Source organism: Protopterus annectens, chromosome 8.part0 (assembly GCF_019279795.1).
Source record: "Protopterus annectens isolate FY-2018-M chromosome 8.part0, PAN1.0, whole genome shotgun sequence".
In the NCBI taxonomy this organism is placed as follows: Eukaryota; Metazoa; Chordata; order Ceratodontiformes; family Protopteridae; genus Protopterus; species Protopterus annectens.
The window spans coordinates 623,023,700-623,040,015 of record NC_056741.1 but is presented as its reverse complement, the minus strand read 5'-3'; the positions used below and the strand labels follow the sequence as shown (position 1 = coordinate 623,040,015).

Here is a 16,316-nt window from a genome sequence, read left to right as displayed (position 1 = left end):
GTGGCGACATGCGTGAACGGGTGTTCCTTCATTAAAGGTTGTGCGTTAGGCCCAGCAAGCCAGCACGTAGAACTCTACTGCCAATCATTAGCGGACGGGAGTTCCGCTGTGGCGACCTCTAACCGGGAAAAGCCGAAAGACACAATGTTAAGTTGTCAATCTCGCCTTCATTCTTGCTGGATGGGTTCGGAGCCGATCCTCGGCTCCGACTCGGCAATACTAAAGCTCGAGAGCTAATTCCACCGGCTCGAGGCTCCCCTATATCCCACAATGCTAGGCGGTAACTACTTAGATCTCATTTGCCGCTATAGCTGACGAGGTGCGCTTTTCTACCGACTCAGGCAGGTTAGTTCAATTTTATTCTTAGATACTTCTAACTACCCCCCTTTTTTAGTTTTAATCATATCCTTTAGTTAATTTTAAACTTTTAGACATATCGACCCCTGTTTGTCGAGCCCCCTTCCCGTTTAACCCTTGTTCTAGGCCTTTGGCCCTTCCCTCACCCTAGTCCTTTAATAGATTAGTGTTGTAGGGGCTTGTGTGTGTCTGTTTGTGGATTAACATTAATAATTTATTTTAATATTTTTTTCTGTAGAGTGTGTCTGGACTGTGTTTGTGTGTGTTAGCCTCTCTGTTCTTACTATGTCTAAAGACAAGGTCTCAGGCTTCAAGAAGTGTGACTCGTGCTGTCAGAAAATGTCTCTGACAGACGGTCACACTTCTCGTGTGTATTGCCTGGGGCCTTTGCACCTGCAGGACTCTTGTGCTTTTTGTCATGGGTTTAGCCCTAGAGTCCTGCAGGAATGCAAGAATAAGCTTATCTTGCGGGGCTTATTAAAGCCTGAAGGCCCCCCGACTCAGTCTGTTTCGGGGAAGCCTCCAAGAACTTCCAAGCAGTCGGCTCCTGCTCCTGAGTCGACAGCTGAGAAGTCTAAGCTGGCTTCGACATCGGCTCTGGCTGGAGCCGATGTTTCTAAGCCTCATACTGTTACCTCGGCTCCGGCCGGAGCCGAGGCTGATAAAACTTTGTCGGCTCCGATACCCTTATCGGAGCCACATTCGAGAAAGAGGTCCAGGTCCCCCTCTATCGGATCCGTGCACTCTGCGCTTTCAGAACGAAGTCACAAAACTCATTCCTCACGGTCTTCCAGATTATCAGACCATGACTTGCAAAGGGTGGTGAGTAGACTTCTCAAGTCCGAGGCACTGGCCCAAATGCTGCACAGCCCGACTCACCAGTCAGTGGCTATTCCCATTCCCCAAAACATTCCTCCTCCGACTCCTTTGTGTTCGGAGCCAAGGCTTGTCGGAGCCATGACTGTCGGTGCGTCAGATCCGATAACTTCCATTTCGGCTCCGTCGTCTGCTCCGATCTCCTCTTTGGAGGGATCTCGGCGCCGAGCTTCTCTCGTCGGCTCCGAGGGGGCGAGTGGCATCGGACCCTTGTCCGACCCCGCTCTCCCTCTCGGAGCTTGGCGTTGAGTTTGGCTCCGACATCGGCTTCGCCGTCTCTGTCGGTGCCGGGGAGGTCCTTGTCTCTTGGGCGGGGCCTCGGGCCTTGCCTGACAGGGGTGCCCCCGAGGTCATGCGGAGTGTGCTAGAACCAGGTTCTGTCCCACAGTCAGCTCCTTCAGCCCCTCCATCTACAGTGCCTGCGGTGATTTCTACTCACCCCCTTGTCTCAGACCGCAGAGAGCCAACTCCTCAAGATTCCCCATTGGGAATTTCCTCCTCTTCTGAGGCCTCTCCTGACCCTGCAGGAGATCCCCCAAGGAAGAGGCAGTGTAAGAGGAAGCACATTGACTCCCCTGAGTCTATCACCTCTGACACTGACTTAGAGGAATCGAAGGTCCCTCGATCCCCCTCTGAGGATGTCTCCTTTGCTGACATCCTTGAGATCCTGAAACAGAGGGGGAACTGGCCAGCCCTTAATCCTTCGGAGGATGAGTCAGTGTATCTTGAGGCGTTTGGTTCTCACCCTTCTACCTCCTGGGTGTCCCCTCCCTTTGACCCCCCCTTATGGAAGTGGTGGCAAGGAAGGCTTGGACGGCTCCTGACTCAGTGGAACCCACCCCGAGGAGACCATCCAAATTTATTACTGCCCCCCAAAGACAGAGTTTTTATCCAAAGGTGTCCCTGTTGATGCCATGGTGGTGGCTGCGGCCACAAAGAAGGAGTTAGCTGATCCTTCGGTTCCTGTCCATCCTCCTAATAAAGAATCTAGGACCATGGACAGGTACGGCAAGCGGATGTTCTCGTCAGCGACCTTTTCAATGCGGTCGCTGAACTACTTATGCCACTTCACTTGTCTCCAAAGAGATTTACTCAAGGATATGGGTGAACTGATGAAGGATCCTACAGCTGAGGGGTTCAAAGACACAATGAACTCCCAGTTGGCAACCCTAAATTCCATTGTTAACTCCTCCATGCGGCTGGTCTCATATGCAGCAGATGGGGCGAGTAGAGCCGCAGGCACAGGCGTTGCCTTACGACGTCACGCCTGGATGCGGCTATGCAACTTTACGAACCCTTTCAAGGCGTCCTTCACCAACTCTCCCTTTGATGGATCATCATTGTTTGGTCCACAGGTGAAGGATACATTGACCAGGTGCGAGGTAGAAGGTAAGACTCTCTCTGCTGTAGGAGTCCGTTTTCTACCCTTCTAGACCCTATCCCAAAGGTCAAAGGGAGGAAAGATGTGGTTCCATAAACAATCCCAGGGAGTCTCATCTGACGCTGGGCGATTCCCCTCTAGAGGCAGAGGGGGGAATAATAATAATAGACGCCGCCCTAGAGGCAGAGGAGGTCCACAAAACCAGGGTAGCAGAGAAATGTTCTCTGACAAACCCTTTCAGCACCCCTGAGGGGCTGCCCGGCTGTCCACCTTCGGAGGCAGTCGGGGGAAGGTTATCACTGTACCCAAAAGCCTGGCTTTCCCTTACTCAAGACAAATGGGTGCAGTCGATCATATCCGAGGGTTACAAAATTCCCTTCATTCACATCCCAACCCAACCAAAAAGATCCCTTCCAGATGTTCCACCCGGTCTAAGAGAACAAGCAGCATTAGAAATTTCAAAGCTGCTATCAAAAAGAGCTATCCAATCAGTCCCGGCAGACCAGCAAGGATCCGGAATCTACTCCAAATTCTTTTTGGTACCAAAAAAAACAGGGGACTGGAGACCCATACTGGATCTCAGCTACTTAAACAAGTTTGTCAAAAAAACAAAATTCCGGATAGTCACGCTACAGTCCATCCTACCCTTCTTGGGTCAGGACAATTGGATGTGCTCGATAGATCTTCAGGACGCGTACTACCACATCAAAATGAACAGACGCTCCAGGAGATATCTCCGCTTCATGCTGGGAGCCAGTCACTACCAATTCAGCGCCCTGCCCTTTGGTCTCACTACAGCCCCCCGTGTGTTCACCAAATGCATGGCAGTGGTCACGGCTCACTTTAGACATCAAGGATTCCAGGTGTTTCCGTATCTGGATGACTGGCTCCTTACTGCCACCACCAGGCATCAGCTTCTCCTATCCAGGGACTTCACCATCCAAACTTGCCAAGCTCTAGGCATTTCAATAAATTTTGAAAAATCTGCCTTGTCAGTCTATTGTCTTTATAGGCGCCACCTTAGATACACAGAATCTTTCAGCCAGACTCACAGAGCAGAGAGTGTCAGACATTCGGAACCAAGTGTCCCTTCTCTTACAATGCGTCAAAGTCAAAGCCAGACTGGTGTTGAAGGTACTAGGACTCATGGCAGCAGCTATTCCCCTTCTCCCCTTAGCTCGCTTTCACATGAGGATCCTCCAATGGATGCTGTTTACTCTATGGTCCTTTCAACAGCTCCCGATGTCCCATACCATACTGATAACTCAAGCATGCAAGAATCAACTGTCTTGGTGGATCACATCACCTCAACTCCTCCGAGGAAGACCCTTCACTCTCCCCCCCCCAGTCGCCACGTTGACAACAGATGTCTCCCTGATCGGGTGGGGGGGCATTATCAGGGCAGGACAGTCCAGGGCACGTGGCAACCTTTCGAGTGCCACTTGCACATAAATGTCTTAGAGATGAGAGCAGTGCTTTTAGCGTTGCAAACCCTTCACGACTCTCTTCCCACTGGGACTATTGCAATTCAAACGGACAACATGTCCGTAGTGTGGTACATCAACAAACAAGGCGGAACCAAATCATACCCTTTATGTCGAGAGGCACTCAGACTTTGGCAATGGGCGATCTCTTCTCAGCGTTTTCTGATAGCAACGCATATTCCCGGGAAATCCAACGTTATTGCAGACAAATTGAGCAGAGCAATTCTCGTGCCACACGAGTGGTCTCTAAAGAAGTCAGTTCTAGAAGAAGTATTCCTAAGATGGGGCCAGCCTTGCTGCGATCTTTTTGCTACTCCCCAAAACAGCAAGTGTCACGACTTCTTCACTCTCTTCCCGTTACCAGGCCATCCCACCAGAGACGCTCTAGTCCACGATTGGCCCCGGGGACTTCTGTATGCCTTTTCCCCCTTTCCACTGATATCTCAACTAATTCAGAAAGCCATCGCCTTGAGAGTGACAATGATCCTCATTGCCCCTTACTGGTCTCGACAGATATGGTTTCCCTTTCTTCATCGTTACCTCTTGGAGCAGCCTTGGCATCTGGACCCAGTACCAGATCTGATCACCCACCAATCGGGTCAGCTGCACCAATCTCTGTCTTCTCTAAACCTCACAGCGTGGTTTCTCTGATTCCAACCTTAGCCAGGCTTCCCTCAATATCTCGCTCGGTCCAAGATATCTTGATAGCCTCTCATAAATCTTCTACCCGGAAGATTTATGGTAGCAAATGGAAACGTTTTTCCTTTTGGGCATCATCGAAAAACATAGATCCCTTTACTGCACCTATCCAGTCTATTTTAGACTTTCTAGCAGAACTCTTTCATTTAGGATCTTCTGCATCAACCATTAGAGTTCAATTGGCTGCCGTATCAAATTTTCATGTTGGTGTTTCAGAGTCCAGCATCATGGCTCACAAACTCTGTAAAGCCTTCTTAAGGGGTGTATTTCTTCTCAAACCTCCAACCAAAGACCCCCCTCCTCAATGGGATTTGAACTTGGTTCTGGCATCTTTAATTCTTCCCCCCTTCGAGCCGGCGGCTTCATGTTCTCTCAAGTTGCTTTCTTGGAAGACACTTTTTCTGGTAGCTATAACTTCAGCGAGAAGGGTATCCGAACTCCATGCTCTGTGCAGTCGTCCTCCTTACTTAGTTTTTCACAAAGACAGGGTATCTCTTCATACTAATCCATCCTTTTTGCCTAAAATGTCTTCTCAAATAAACCTAAACCAAATTATTGATCTCCCCGTTTTTTTCCCTAACTATTCAAACAGGTCGGAACAAAAGCTACATTTTTTGGATGTTCATCGCCAACTTAGATATTACTTAGACAGGACTAAACAATTCAGGAAATCTGATCAATTGTTTCTGTCATATGCGGAAGGTAAATTGGGCCTTCCAGTCACTAAAGTATCCCTTTCTAGATGGCTCACCTCTACAATTACCTTCATCTATGAGATCAGACATCAAAAACTACCCTCAAGACCTAGAGCTCATTCAACTAGGGCATTAGCTACATCCGTAGCTTTTCAGGATAGGTTGCCAATAGATTCAATTTGTGCAGCAGCCACCTGGGCTTCTCCTCATACATTCATTTCACATTACAAATTGGACATGGTTTCCAGAAGCCGTGCCAAATTTGGTTCCACTGTTCTCAAGAGTCTGTTCCGATAGGCCACCCGGGATAAGGTGCTAGGGACGTGGTCCCATCCAGCAAGAATGAAGGCGAGATTGACAACTTAACATTAAGAAGTTATGTACCTACCATAACGTTCCATGTTAGTTGTCTTCTTCCCACCTTCTTTCTTGCGTCCCACCCTCCTTCCCCCAAGCCTGGACAGACCGACTGGAATTCTTTTTGTGTTTTTCTTCTGAAAGTTGTCATTCCCACACGTTCTCCCACCTCTTCTATCTTTACTGAGGTCTGCCTTTCTTTACGCAGATTGTTTGAGGTGGGTTTCCCGACTCCATTCTATGGAGACTAGGATTGCTTGGTATAGCTATCAAACGAGATCTGAGTAGTTACCGCCTAGCATTGTGGGATATAGGGGAGCCTCGAGTGCTCTCGAGCTTTAGTATTGCCGAGTCGGAGCCGAGGATTGGCTCCGAACCCATCCAGCAAGAAAGAAGGCGAGAAGAAGACAACTAACATAGAACGTTATGGTAGGTACATAACTTCTTAATCATGCTCATTTTAGCTACTTACTTATTTGCATTTTATTTACCAGGAAAGGCCACTGGGCCATAGAGAATCCATTTTCAGTTGAGGCCCGGGGAGAAAAGCTCCACAGTACACAAAGTAAATAGTTTGAAATACAAAATTGAATACAAAGAATAAGTATCTACAAAATATAGCATAAATATCTGAACAATCAGTGTGTAGAGTAAAGATCTCCATAATGTACTCTCTCTATAGTCTATATCTGCAGAAGTAATGTTAAGTTGTCATTCTCGCCTTCATTCTTGCTGGATGGGTTCCGACTCGCCCTATACTATAGCTCGAGAGCTATTTTTACCGGCTCGAGGCAGCCCTATATCCCACAATACCATGCGCTAACTCCCCAGATCTCGTTTGCCACTTCGCTGCGAGGTAGTCTGTTTTTACCGGCTCTGGTCAGTAAGTGCTTTTTCAGATATATATTCAGTCTCAGTAGTTTTTTTCCAGTGAGTTACTTCTTTAGGTCCCTTCTAACTGCCTTACCCTTTTCGGTAGCCCTTTTTCCCTTTCTTTAGTTTTTTATCTTGGGCCTACGGGCTTTTCCTTACTTTTCCCCACCCCTTTCAGTGTGTTTGTGGGTTTTTAGTCAGTTCTCCTTAACTTAAATAAGTGTGTGTGTGTGTGAACTGACTGTGTTCCTTTTTATTTTTTGTCAGGATGTCAAAGGACCCTAAGGTTTCGGGATTCAAGAAGTGTGACTCGTGCTGTCAGGAAATGTCTCTGACAGACGGTTACACTTCTTGTGTCTATTGTTTGGGGCCTTTACACCTGCAGGACTCTTGTTCCGTTTGTCACGGATTTAGTTCGAGTCCTGCAGGAAAGGCGTAACAAGCTCATCCTAAGGGGCTTGTTAAAGCCTGATGACTCCCCGTCCAAGTCTGGCTCGGGGAAGTCGTCAAAAACCGCCAAACCCTCGGCTCCAGCTTCTGAGCCGAGGGCTGGTGTTATCGAGACGGCTCCGACCTCGGTTCCGGCTGGCTTCGAGGCGAGCAAAGTGGTTTCCGCTCTGAAACCATCATCGGAGCCGACACCAGCGTGCAAGCGCTCTAGGTCCCCTTCGCTAGAGTCCGTCAGATCGGCTCAGAGGTCCCCTCTCCTATCGGAGCGGAGTCATAGGACTCATTCATCAAGGTCATCCAGGCTCTCCGACCACGACATCGAGAGGGTGGTCAGTAGACTCATAAAATCTCAGGCGCTGGCCCAAATGCTCCATTGCCCATCTCACCAGACTGTGGCTCCTTCGATACAGCTATCCATTCCTCCTCCGACTCATCTCTCGAGCTCGGAGCCGGAGTTTGTCGGTACAGTGACCTTGCCCACGTCGGAGCCGATACTTCCTCCTTCGGCTCCGGTGTCGTCGGCTCCAACCTCTTCATTGGTTCCATCCATGGAGGGGTCCGGGCGCCGAGACTCCATTGTCAGCTCTGAGAGGGCGAGTGGCATCGGACCCTTGTCCGACCCCGCTCTCCCCCTCGGAGCTTCGGCTCTGGTTAGTTCGGCCCCGACATCATTCTCTGAGCCTTCTCTGTTGGTTCCGGGGGCGGTTCCGGTTTCTTCGGAGCCAGTGCTACCTTTGGTATCTGATAGGGGAGCCTTCGAGGTGATGAGGAGTGTGCTGGACCCAGTGTCCACTCCAAGGTTAAGTTCTGCGGCTCCTCCCTCTGTAGTGCCTGTTACGGTCTCTGGCCATCCTCTTACACCTGACAGCAGAGATCCAAAGCGTAGGGTACCCACCTTGGGTGTCATCTCCTTTTCCGAGGGCTCCCCTGAAGTTTCAGGGGAACCCCCTAGGAAAAGAAAGTGCAAGAGGAAGCACATAGATTCCCCCGAGTCTGTCACGTCGGACACCGACTTGGATGAGTCGGAAGGTTCCCCCAGATCCCCCTCTGAGGATGTCTCCTTTTCAGACATCCTGGAAATCCTAAAACAGAGGGGAAATTGGTCCACTCTTAAACCTTCCGAGGATGAGTCTGTTTACCTTGATGCCTTTGGATCTCGCCCTTCCACCTCCTGGGTGTCTCCCCCTTTCGACCCACTAATGGAGGTAGTGGCTAGAAAGGCGTGGGCAGCTCCTGATTCAATGGAACCTACCCCTAGGAGGCCTTCTAAATTTATTTCTGCACCAGATGACAAATCCTTTCTCACCAAAGGTGTTTCAGTTGATGCTGTGGTGGTAGCAGCAGCCACTAAGAAGGAATTGGCTGATCCTTCTGTATCTGTTCATCCTCCTAACAAAGAGTCCAGGACCATGGGCAGGTACGACAAGCGGACCTTTGCTTCAGCGACCTTTTCTATGCGATCGCTGAACTATTTATGCCATTTCACCCGCCTTCAGAGAGACTTGCTCAAAGAGCTTGGTGAAACGGTACAGGATCCTTCTGCTGCAGGGTTTAAGGACAAAATAAACTCTCAGCTGGCTACCCTGAACTCCATTGTTAACTCCTCCATGCGGCTTATCTCTTATGCAGCCGATGGAGCAAGTAGGGCCGCTGGCACAGGCGTTGTGTTGAGACGTCGCGCTTGGATACAACTCTGTAACTTTGCCGAATCCTTCAAGGCGTCCTTCACCAACACCCACTTTGATGGTTCGGAATTGTTCGGACCTCAGGTGAAGAATACCCTCACCAGATGCGAGCAAGATGGTAAGACTCTCTCTGCCGTGGGAGTCAGTTTTTCCACGCCTTCTAGACCTTATCCTAAGGGACAGAAGGGAGGAAAGATGTGGTTCCGCAAACCTCAGGGAGTCGCGCCTGCCGCACGTGGTTAATTTCCCCCTAGAGGCAGAGGGGGAAATAATAACAGACGCCACCCCAGGGGCAGAGGGGGTCCTCAGAACCAGGGCTCTAGGGAATCTTTTCCTGACCAACCCTTTCAGCATCCCTGAGAAGCTGCCCGACTGTCCGCCTTCGGAGGCAGTCGGGGGAAGACTATCTCTGTACCCAGATGCCTGGCAATCCCTCTCCCAAGACACATGGATACAGAAGATCATATCCGAGGGTTACAAAATCCCTTTCACTTTCCCTCTGGTACAACCGCCAAAACCCCTACCAGACGTACCACCCGCACAAAGGGGTCAGGCTCAGCTAGAAATAAAAAAGCTGTTAGAAAAGAGTCATCCAGGCAGTCCCAGCAGATCAGCTAGGATCTGGAATTTACTGATTCTTTTTGGTACCAAAAAAGACAGGAGAATGGAGACCTATTTTGGACCTCAGCAGGTTAAACAACTCTGTACTAAAGACAAAATTTTGGATGGTAACACTGCAGTCCATTCTACCCTTTTTGGGCAGAGACAACTGGATGTGCTCGTTAGACCTCCAGGACACGTACTACCATATAAAGATACACAGGCGCTCCAGGAGGTTTCTCCGCTTACGGCTGGGAGTCAGTCATTTTCAATTCAGGGCCCTGCCCTTTGGTCTCACCACAGCCCCCCGGGTGTTCACCAAATGTTTGGCAGTGGTCACGGCTCACCTGAGACAGAAAGGATTCCAGGTGTTTCCTTACTTAGACGACTGGCTCATTTCCGCTACCACCAAACAGGATCTCATAATGGCCAGGGATTACACTATTCAACTTTGCAACAGTCTGGGTATTTCTATAAATTTTGCAAAGTCCTCCTTGTCGCCTTGTCAATGTATAAACTTTATAGGCGCCATATTAAACACCACAGAAATGTCTGCAACATTACCACCTCAGAGAGTGACAGACATAAGGCGGAATGTTCAGCCCCTGTTTCAGTCCAACAAAGTCCAGGTCAAGCTAGTATTGAAAGTGTTGGGCCTCATGGCGGCGGCGATTCTTCTACTTCCATTAGCCTGCTTCCACATGAGGCTCCTTCAGTGGATGCTGTTTTCTCAGTGGTCCTTTCAACAGCTACCAATGACCCACAACATTTTGGTAACTCCATCTTGCAAGAAACATCTCTTCTGGTGGATGGTTTCCCCTCCACTTTTTCAGGGCAGACCCTTTGTTCTCCCCCCTCCAGTTGCCACTGTCACAACGGATGCCTCTCTGATCGGGTGGGGGGGGGGGCATTATCAGGGCAGGATGGTCCAGGGCACTTGGCAACAGTCAGAATGCCACCTGCACATAAATGTCCTGGAGATGAGGGCGGTGCTTTTGACGTTGCAAGCCCTTCAGCGCTCTCTTCCCACGGGGACTATAGCAATTCAAATGGACAATATGTCTGTGGTGTTGTACATAAACAAGCAGGGTGGAACAAGGTCCTATCCCCTCTGTCGAGAAGCACTCAGACTTTGGCAATGGGTGATTTCATCTCAACGGTTTCTGATAGCAACGCACATCCCCGGGAAGTCCAACGTCATAGCAGACAGATTGAGCAGAACTATCCTCATGCCTCACAAGTGGTCTCTAAATCAAGCGGTAGCAGACAGAATTTTTCGGAAGTGGGGCCAGCCTTGCTGCGAACTTTTCGCAACTCCCCAAAACAGCAAGTGTCTCGACTTCTTCACAGTTTTTCCTCTGCCAGGCCAACCCCTCAGAGACGCTCTTGTTCACGTTTGGCCCTGGGGTCTTCTTTATTGCCTTTCCTCCTTTTCCGTTGATCCCGCAATTAATTCAGAAAGCAACTGCATTGAGATCCAAAATGATCCTCATTGCCCCGTTTTGGCCTTGACAAGTTTGGTTCCCGTTCCTGCACAAATACCTACTGGAACAGCCTTGGCATCTGGAACCCCTTCCGGATCTGTTGACCCACCTCACGGGCAAGCTGCATCAGTCTCTACATTCCATCAACCTCACAGCTTGGTTGCTCCACTTCCAGCCATAGCCAGGCTTCCCCTTATTTCTCCTCCTGTTCGTGATATCATTCTGGCCTCCCATAAGTCCAATACTAGGAAGACTTGTGCGAGTAAGTGGAAGCGTTTTTCACACTGGGCACAAACTAGGTCCTTAGATCCTTTCCATGCACCCATTCATGAGGCTCTGGACTTTCTGGCAGAGCTTTTTATTCAGGGTCTTCATCAGCCACTATCAGGGTACAATTAGCGGCCATTGCTAATTTTCATGTTGGGCTCTCAGAAGCAAATATTATGTCCCACAAACTCTGTAAAGCCTTTCTCAAGGGCATCTTTTTGCTCAGACCTCCAGTCAAAGATCCACCCCCACAATAGGATTTGAATTTAGTTCTAACCTCACTAATTCTGCCCCCTTTTGAACCTGCAGCTTCTTGCTCCCTCAAACTTCTTTCTTGGAAACCGCTGTTTTTAGTAGCTATAACATCTGCCAGAAGGGTATCGGAACTTCAAGCCTTGTCTGTCCGTCCTCCTTATTTGGTTTTTCATAAAGACAGGGTAACTCTCAGAACAAACCCTTCCTTCCTACCAAAAGTGTTATCGGAAGCAAATCTAAACCACTCCATTGATTTACGTGTCTTTTTCCCAGACTATACCAACAGGGCTGAACAAAAATTACATTCATTAGATGTTCATCGCCAATTACGGTATTACCTAGACAAGACAAAACAATTCAGAAAGTCAGACCAGCTCTTTCTCTCTTATGCTGCTGGCAAGAAAGGGCTTCCGGTATCGAAGGTTACTCTTTCCAGATGACTGACAATCTAGTACCTTGGTCTATGAGTTGAGACACAGACAACTTCCCTCTAGGCCTAAGGCTCATTCAACCAGGGCACTATCAACTTCAACGGCGTTTCAAGCAAGGTTACCACTAGATGCCATTTGTGCAGCAGCTACATGGGCATCCAAACATACCTTTATTGCCCATTACAAGCTTGATTTAGCCTCCAGAAATAGAGCTGATTTTGGTTCCACTGTACTCAGGAGTCTGTTTCATTGAGCCACCCAGGACTAAGATGCTAGGGACGCTGTCCCATCCAGCAAGAATGAAGGCGAGAATGACAACTTAACATTAAGAAGTTATGTCTTACCATAACGTTCCATGTTAGTTGTCTTCTTCTCGCCTTCTTTCTTGTCCTCCTCCTGCCCCCTAGCCTGGATAGACTCGAGGTTCTGAGTCCTTCCATTTCTGGAGATACAATATGTTGCGTTTTGTTCCTTGTATCCTTAGTGCTACTAGCAGGTAATCTATTCTCGTAAAAGAGGATTATAATATTATTATTATAATATTATTATTATTTATACTATGTTTTAGCTTCCAAACGAGATCTGGGGAGTTAGCTCATGGTATTGTGGGATATAGGGCTGCCTCGAGCCGGTAAAAATAGCTCTCGAGCTATAGTATAGGCCGAGTCGGAGCCAAGGATCTGCTCCGAACCCATCCAGCAAGAAAGAAGGCGAGAAGAAGACAACTAACATGGAACGTTATGGCAAGACATAACTTCTTATCTCACACAACAAGCGAAGAAAATAGGGTTGATAAGTAGTAGTGTGGCATACACTTTCTAGGAGGGCTTGGTGCAGGTACACTTCCAGTTTGAGGATAGGTGGTTGTGAAGGGAAGTCTTGAGAGGTAGGATATTGTGTTGTTCTAATGGATAGAGGCAGAGCATTCCAGTTCTTGGCTATTGAGCATGAATAAAGAAGCTGGCCCGGTGGGAGGTTAGGTTTGTGAACCTGCAAGAGCTTCTGATCCCCTGATCTAAATGAATATAGCGGGCAGACTTAGTGACCTTGCTTATCTGTATCCCTTATTATAGTAGTAAGGAATTAAGAGATTTAAATGTTATAGTATTTTGATTTGAATGTAGCTTGTCAGCATCACTTCATGGAGTGTTGCTCCATTGACTGTCTTCAGATTGTAGTGTTAACAAGTAAATCACTGCTGCATGCCTCTTTTTGACTGCTATCTTTTAACTCTTTAGTGATACTCTACAAATGTTCAGTTGAAAACACGGACTGCAGCAGATGCAAGGCAGTTGATTCCAAGTACCACTGTGTGTGGTGTGAGCAGGAAGTGCCAAGCTGTGTATATTCTGAAGTATGCATTACAGAAATCGTGGAACAGTGTCCAGGTCCAATCATTTCTGAAGTAAGCACTTAACAATTTACTTGTGCATCTTGAAGTTCTGAAGAAAGTTAGCATTCGGACTTTGTGTTTAAATTTTAACTTAAAAGTTAGTGTTTTTTTCACGTGGTATGTAGTAAGAATGCTTGGAACACTCTAACACCAAGTTTTGATATTTTGTCTGTACTGAATGCATGGGTCATTAATGTCTTAGGAGCTGAAACAGTATTTCTTTGTATGGTACATTTGAAAGTGAGATAGTACAGAGCCACACACACTGCACAAGTTCTGTGTGCTGTATAAACAGGCAAGGGTGTGCCAGATTTCCTGTCATTTGCTGACAGGTTTTCCAAATGCAGTATTTTACTGTTCAGAACAAACCAAGAATGATAATAGGATTACTAATACATTTCCCAGAACAGTTGAAGTCTTGCAAAGAAAACCATTAGTCCAAGACCATAAGTGGCTGTTTGTGCACTCAATGGTGAAAAATTATATTTGAGCATGGAGCAAGACCCTAGGTAGATATGGTTAGTCTTCTCTCTGAGCTGTCAAAATATAGTTACATATTGTCCAGAACAAAAAACTGTGCCAGATGGCACTGCTGTTTTGGGCTAAGGTATCTGAGTTCTGAGAGAGTTTTTCTTTGGCCTCATCTTGACGTGGTTCTTAAAAAGAAATGTGAATCTATCTTTTAACCAATGTCAGCCTTGCACATGGGCCAACTAAGTGGCAACCTAGGGCACCGTGCTTATAGGGGTGTTTTTCTTATTTATTTTTTATAACGTTTCTTTCTCCTAAAAAGTAAAGGTCACCTATTGAAGAAAAAGCACCTGTGGCATAGCAGGGCTCAGGCGGAGGTGCTCCAGTTGACGTGACATTTAAGTTAAACCACATTAAACGTGAATGTTGTGATGTCATAGTAGAGACCTCGTAACACTGAAATGTAGGTTTGAGGCCACCTGTTGGAATTTTTGTTTTGTTTTGTTTTTTTACAAGATGTATGAATCTTTAATGCCCAGCTTTACTGTCTGACTAAAAATATGAGACAAAATCTGGAACATTCTGTAGAATTCTGGACAGAGATGAGAAGAATGGCACAGTGTGAAGTAAGCCTTGTTATTTTTACAGTAATACTGGCAGTGATCAGCCAGATATTTCTGGCAGTATTTCTGGTATGATCTGTCTGGACAGTTGAGAGGAATGGCACAATGAGATAAGCATTATTTTTACAATTATGCTAGCAGTGATCAAGCAGATATTTTTTGCAGTATTTCTTTGGCTTTGTAGTTTGTGGGAGAAGCTTGGATTGGAATACTTTAATGTACAGCAACTTGTTTGTGTGGACTTTGGGGATGAAATGGTCATTGACTTTGCAGGATTAGTTTGCATTTGTGAGAAGAACTACCTAAATGGCCATCTAATATGCACAGACAGAGTTGGTATAATTGCTGTGGCTGTCTTCTGGGGAGGAAAGTAACTAACTGCCTGGTGCTGTTTGCTTATTTTGTTTTTACAGGACTAATGTGATTGTTTGCTGTAATTGTGTGTGTGTTGGGGGCACTAGGGAGATGGATCACAGGAGGTTACTAGGCTTTTGGCCCTGAGGCCTTTATAAGCCTAGGCAAGAGTTTAGCCAAATCAGCACCCAATGCCCCCCCTGTCCAGCAGAGACATGGGTAGAATCCCAGGGGTATATTTTCTGTTTCCCATCCAGTTATCCAGGTTGCACTTAAAAAGGGGTAAAGAGGTACTCTGCTTGATGTGGAGAGGGAGTCAGTTCCATAGATGGGTGAGTCTCTGGGACACAGATCTGTCCCACCAACAAGTCTTTTTGATGTCACAAACCAGGTTGAGGCTGCGCATGCGAGTTACTCGAGTGGAGCTTGACTTGCGGATTTGCAGCAGTCCCATCAGTGTGGGGTCCATGAACGTCTTGTATGCCAGACAGAGGTCACCTCTGAGGAGTCTGTATGAAACTGAGTAGAGGGATAGGGCTTTTAGCATATCTGTGTATGGTAGATGTTTGAGGCCCTGGATTTTTTAACATTCCATACAAACCTCAGGTGTTACTGTATTTTGTGTTGGGCTGGAGACAGTGTGGTCATTATTTCTTTAATTTTCACAAACTTTAGAGGGGCATACAGAGGGTTACTACTGTCTAGGCATTAAGTTGGAAACATTGTAATTTTTTTTCCATTTTCCTTAAGATCAAATGTCTGATGGATGTACAGGTGGCTATCTTTTAGTGGGAGTAAGTAAGCATGTTTGTGTGTCTGGCGGTAAATATGTTTTATTTTTTTTTTTTAGTTTTGTCCCAGTCTGACTTTAGAAGAGTACACAGGAGGTGGTTGTGTTTTGGGGTAGGGGTTAAGGAGGCATGCTGTACATAAATATGACAGCAGCAGCTGTGAGGTGGACTGGTAGCGCCAATGAGCATTTTCACCTAGGGCACCATTTTACCTAAGGCCAACTCTGCTGATAACCCTAGGCTATAGCAGTCAGCTGTAATACTCATTTGTCAAGAGGTACAAAATTGTATTCTGCAATCAAATTTGATTTATCCATAAACCACTGTATAGTAGAATTTTGATATATTCATTTTTCTGTCCGTTTCCTTTACAACTGGGTCATCAGTTCTGTCTTTCTTGCTTCTAGATTTGTCAGCACTAAGGGTTTTGACAGATGGCTGCATATCTCCCCCCAGCAGTAGGTGCCACTCCCCTGACGGCTTCTAAATGGTACCTTGGTTACCACTCATTTAGTCAAGAGCTGTGGGTACTGGCAGCGTGTGTGGAGCTGCCAATCAGATTTTCAGGTCATGGGTTTGTCTGATCGTATTGTCTGATATGAATCTGAATTCAAAGTGTTGCCTGAATTTCGTTCCAGTGGCCCAGTGTAAAATTATTTGCTGTTCAGTAAATGTTTTACCGCTCCCTAATTTGGCTAGGCATGATAGTATTAGAATGCAGCTGTCTGTAAGATTTATAGAGAAAAATAATTTTGGGAGCTTGCTTCTGAGACGTGTCTGAAACAAAGTA

At 47.0% G+C, this 16,316-nt stretch overlaps 1 protein-coding gene across 1 annotated transcript in view; it reads left to right on the top strand.

The window, feature by feature from the left end:
- The window catches only part of LOC122808326 (plexin-B3-like), a 2,760,797-nt gene that overhangs the window by 396,318 nt on the left and 2,348,163 nt on the right, over positions 1-16,316 (top strand). Inside the window, exon 7 of the mRNA XM_044079291.1 lies at positions 13,133-13,299. Within this exon, the coding sequence (XP_043935226.1) occupies positions 13,133-13,299 (167 nt within the window). The remainder of the gene's footprint in view (positions 1-13,132; positions 13,300-16,316) is intronic.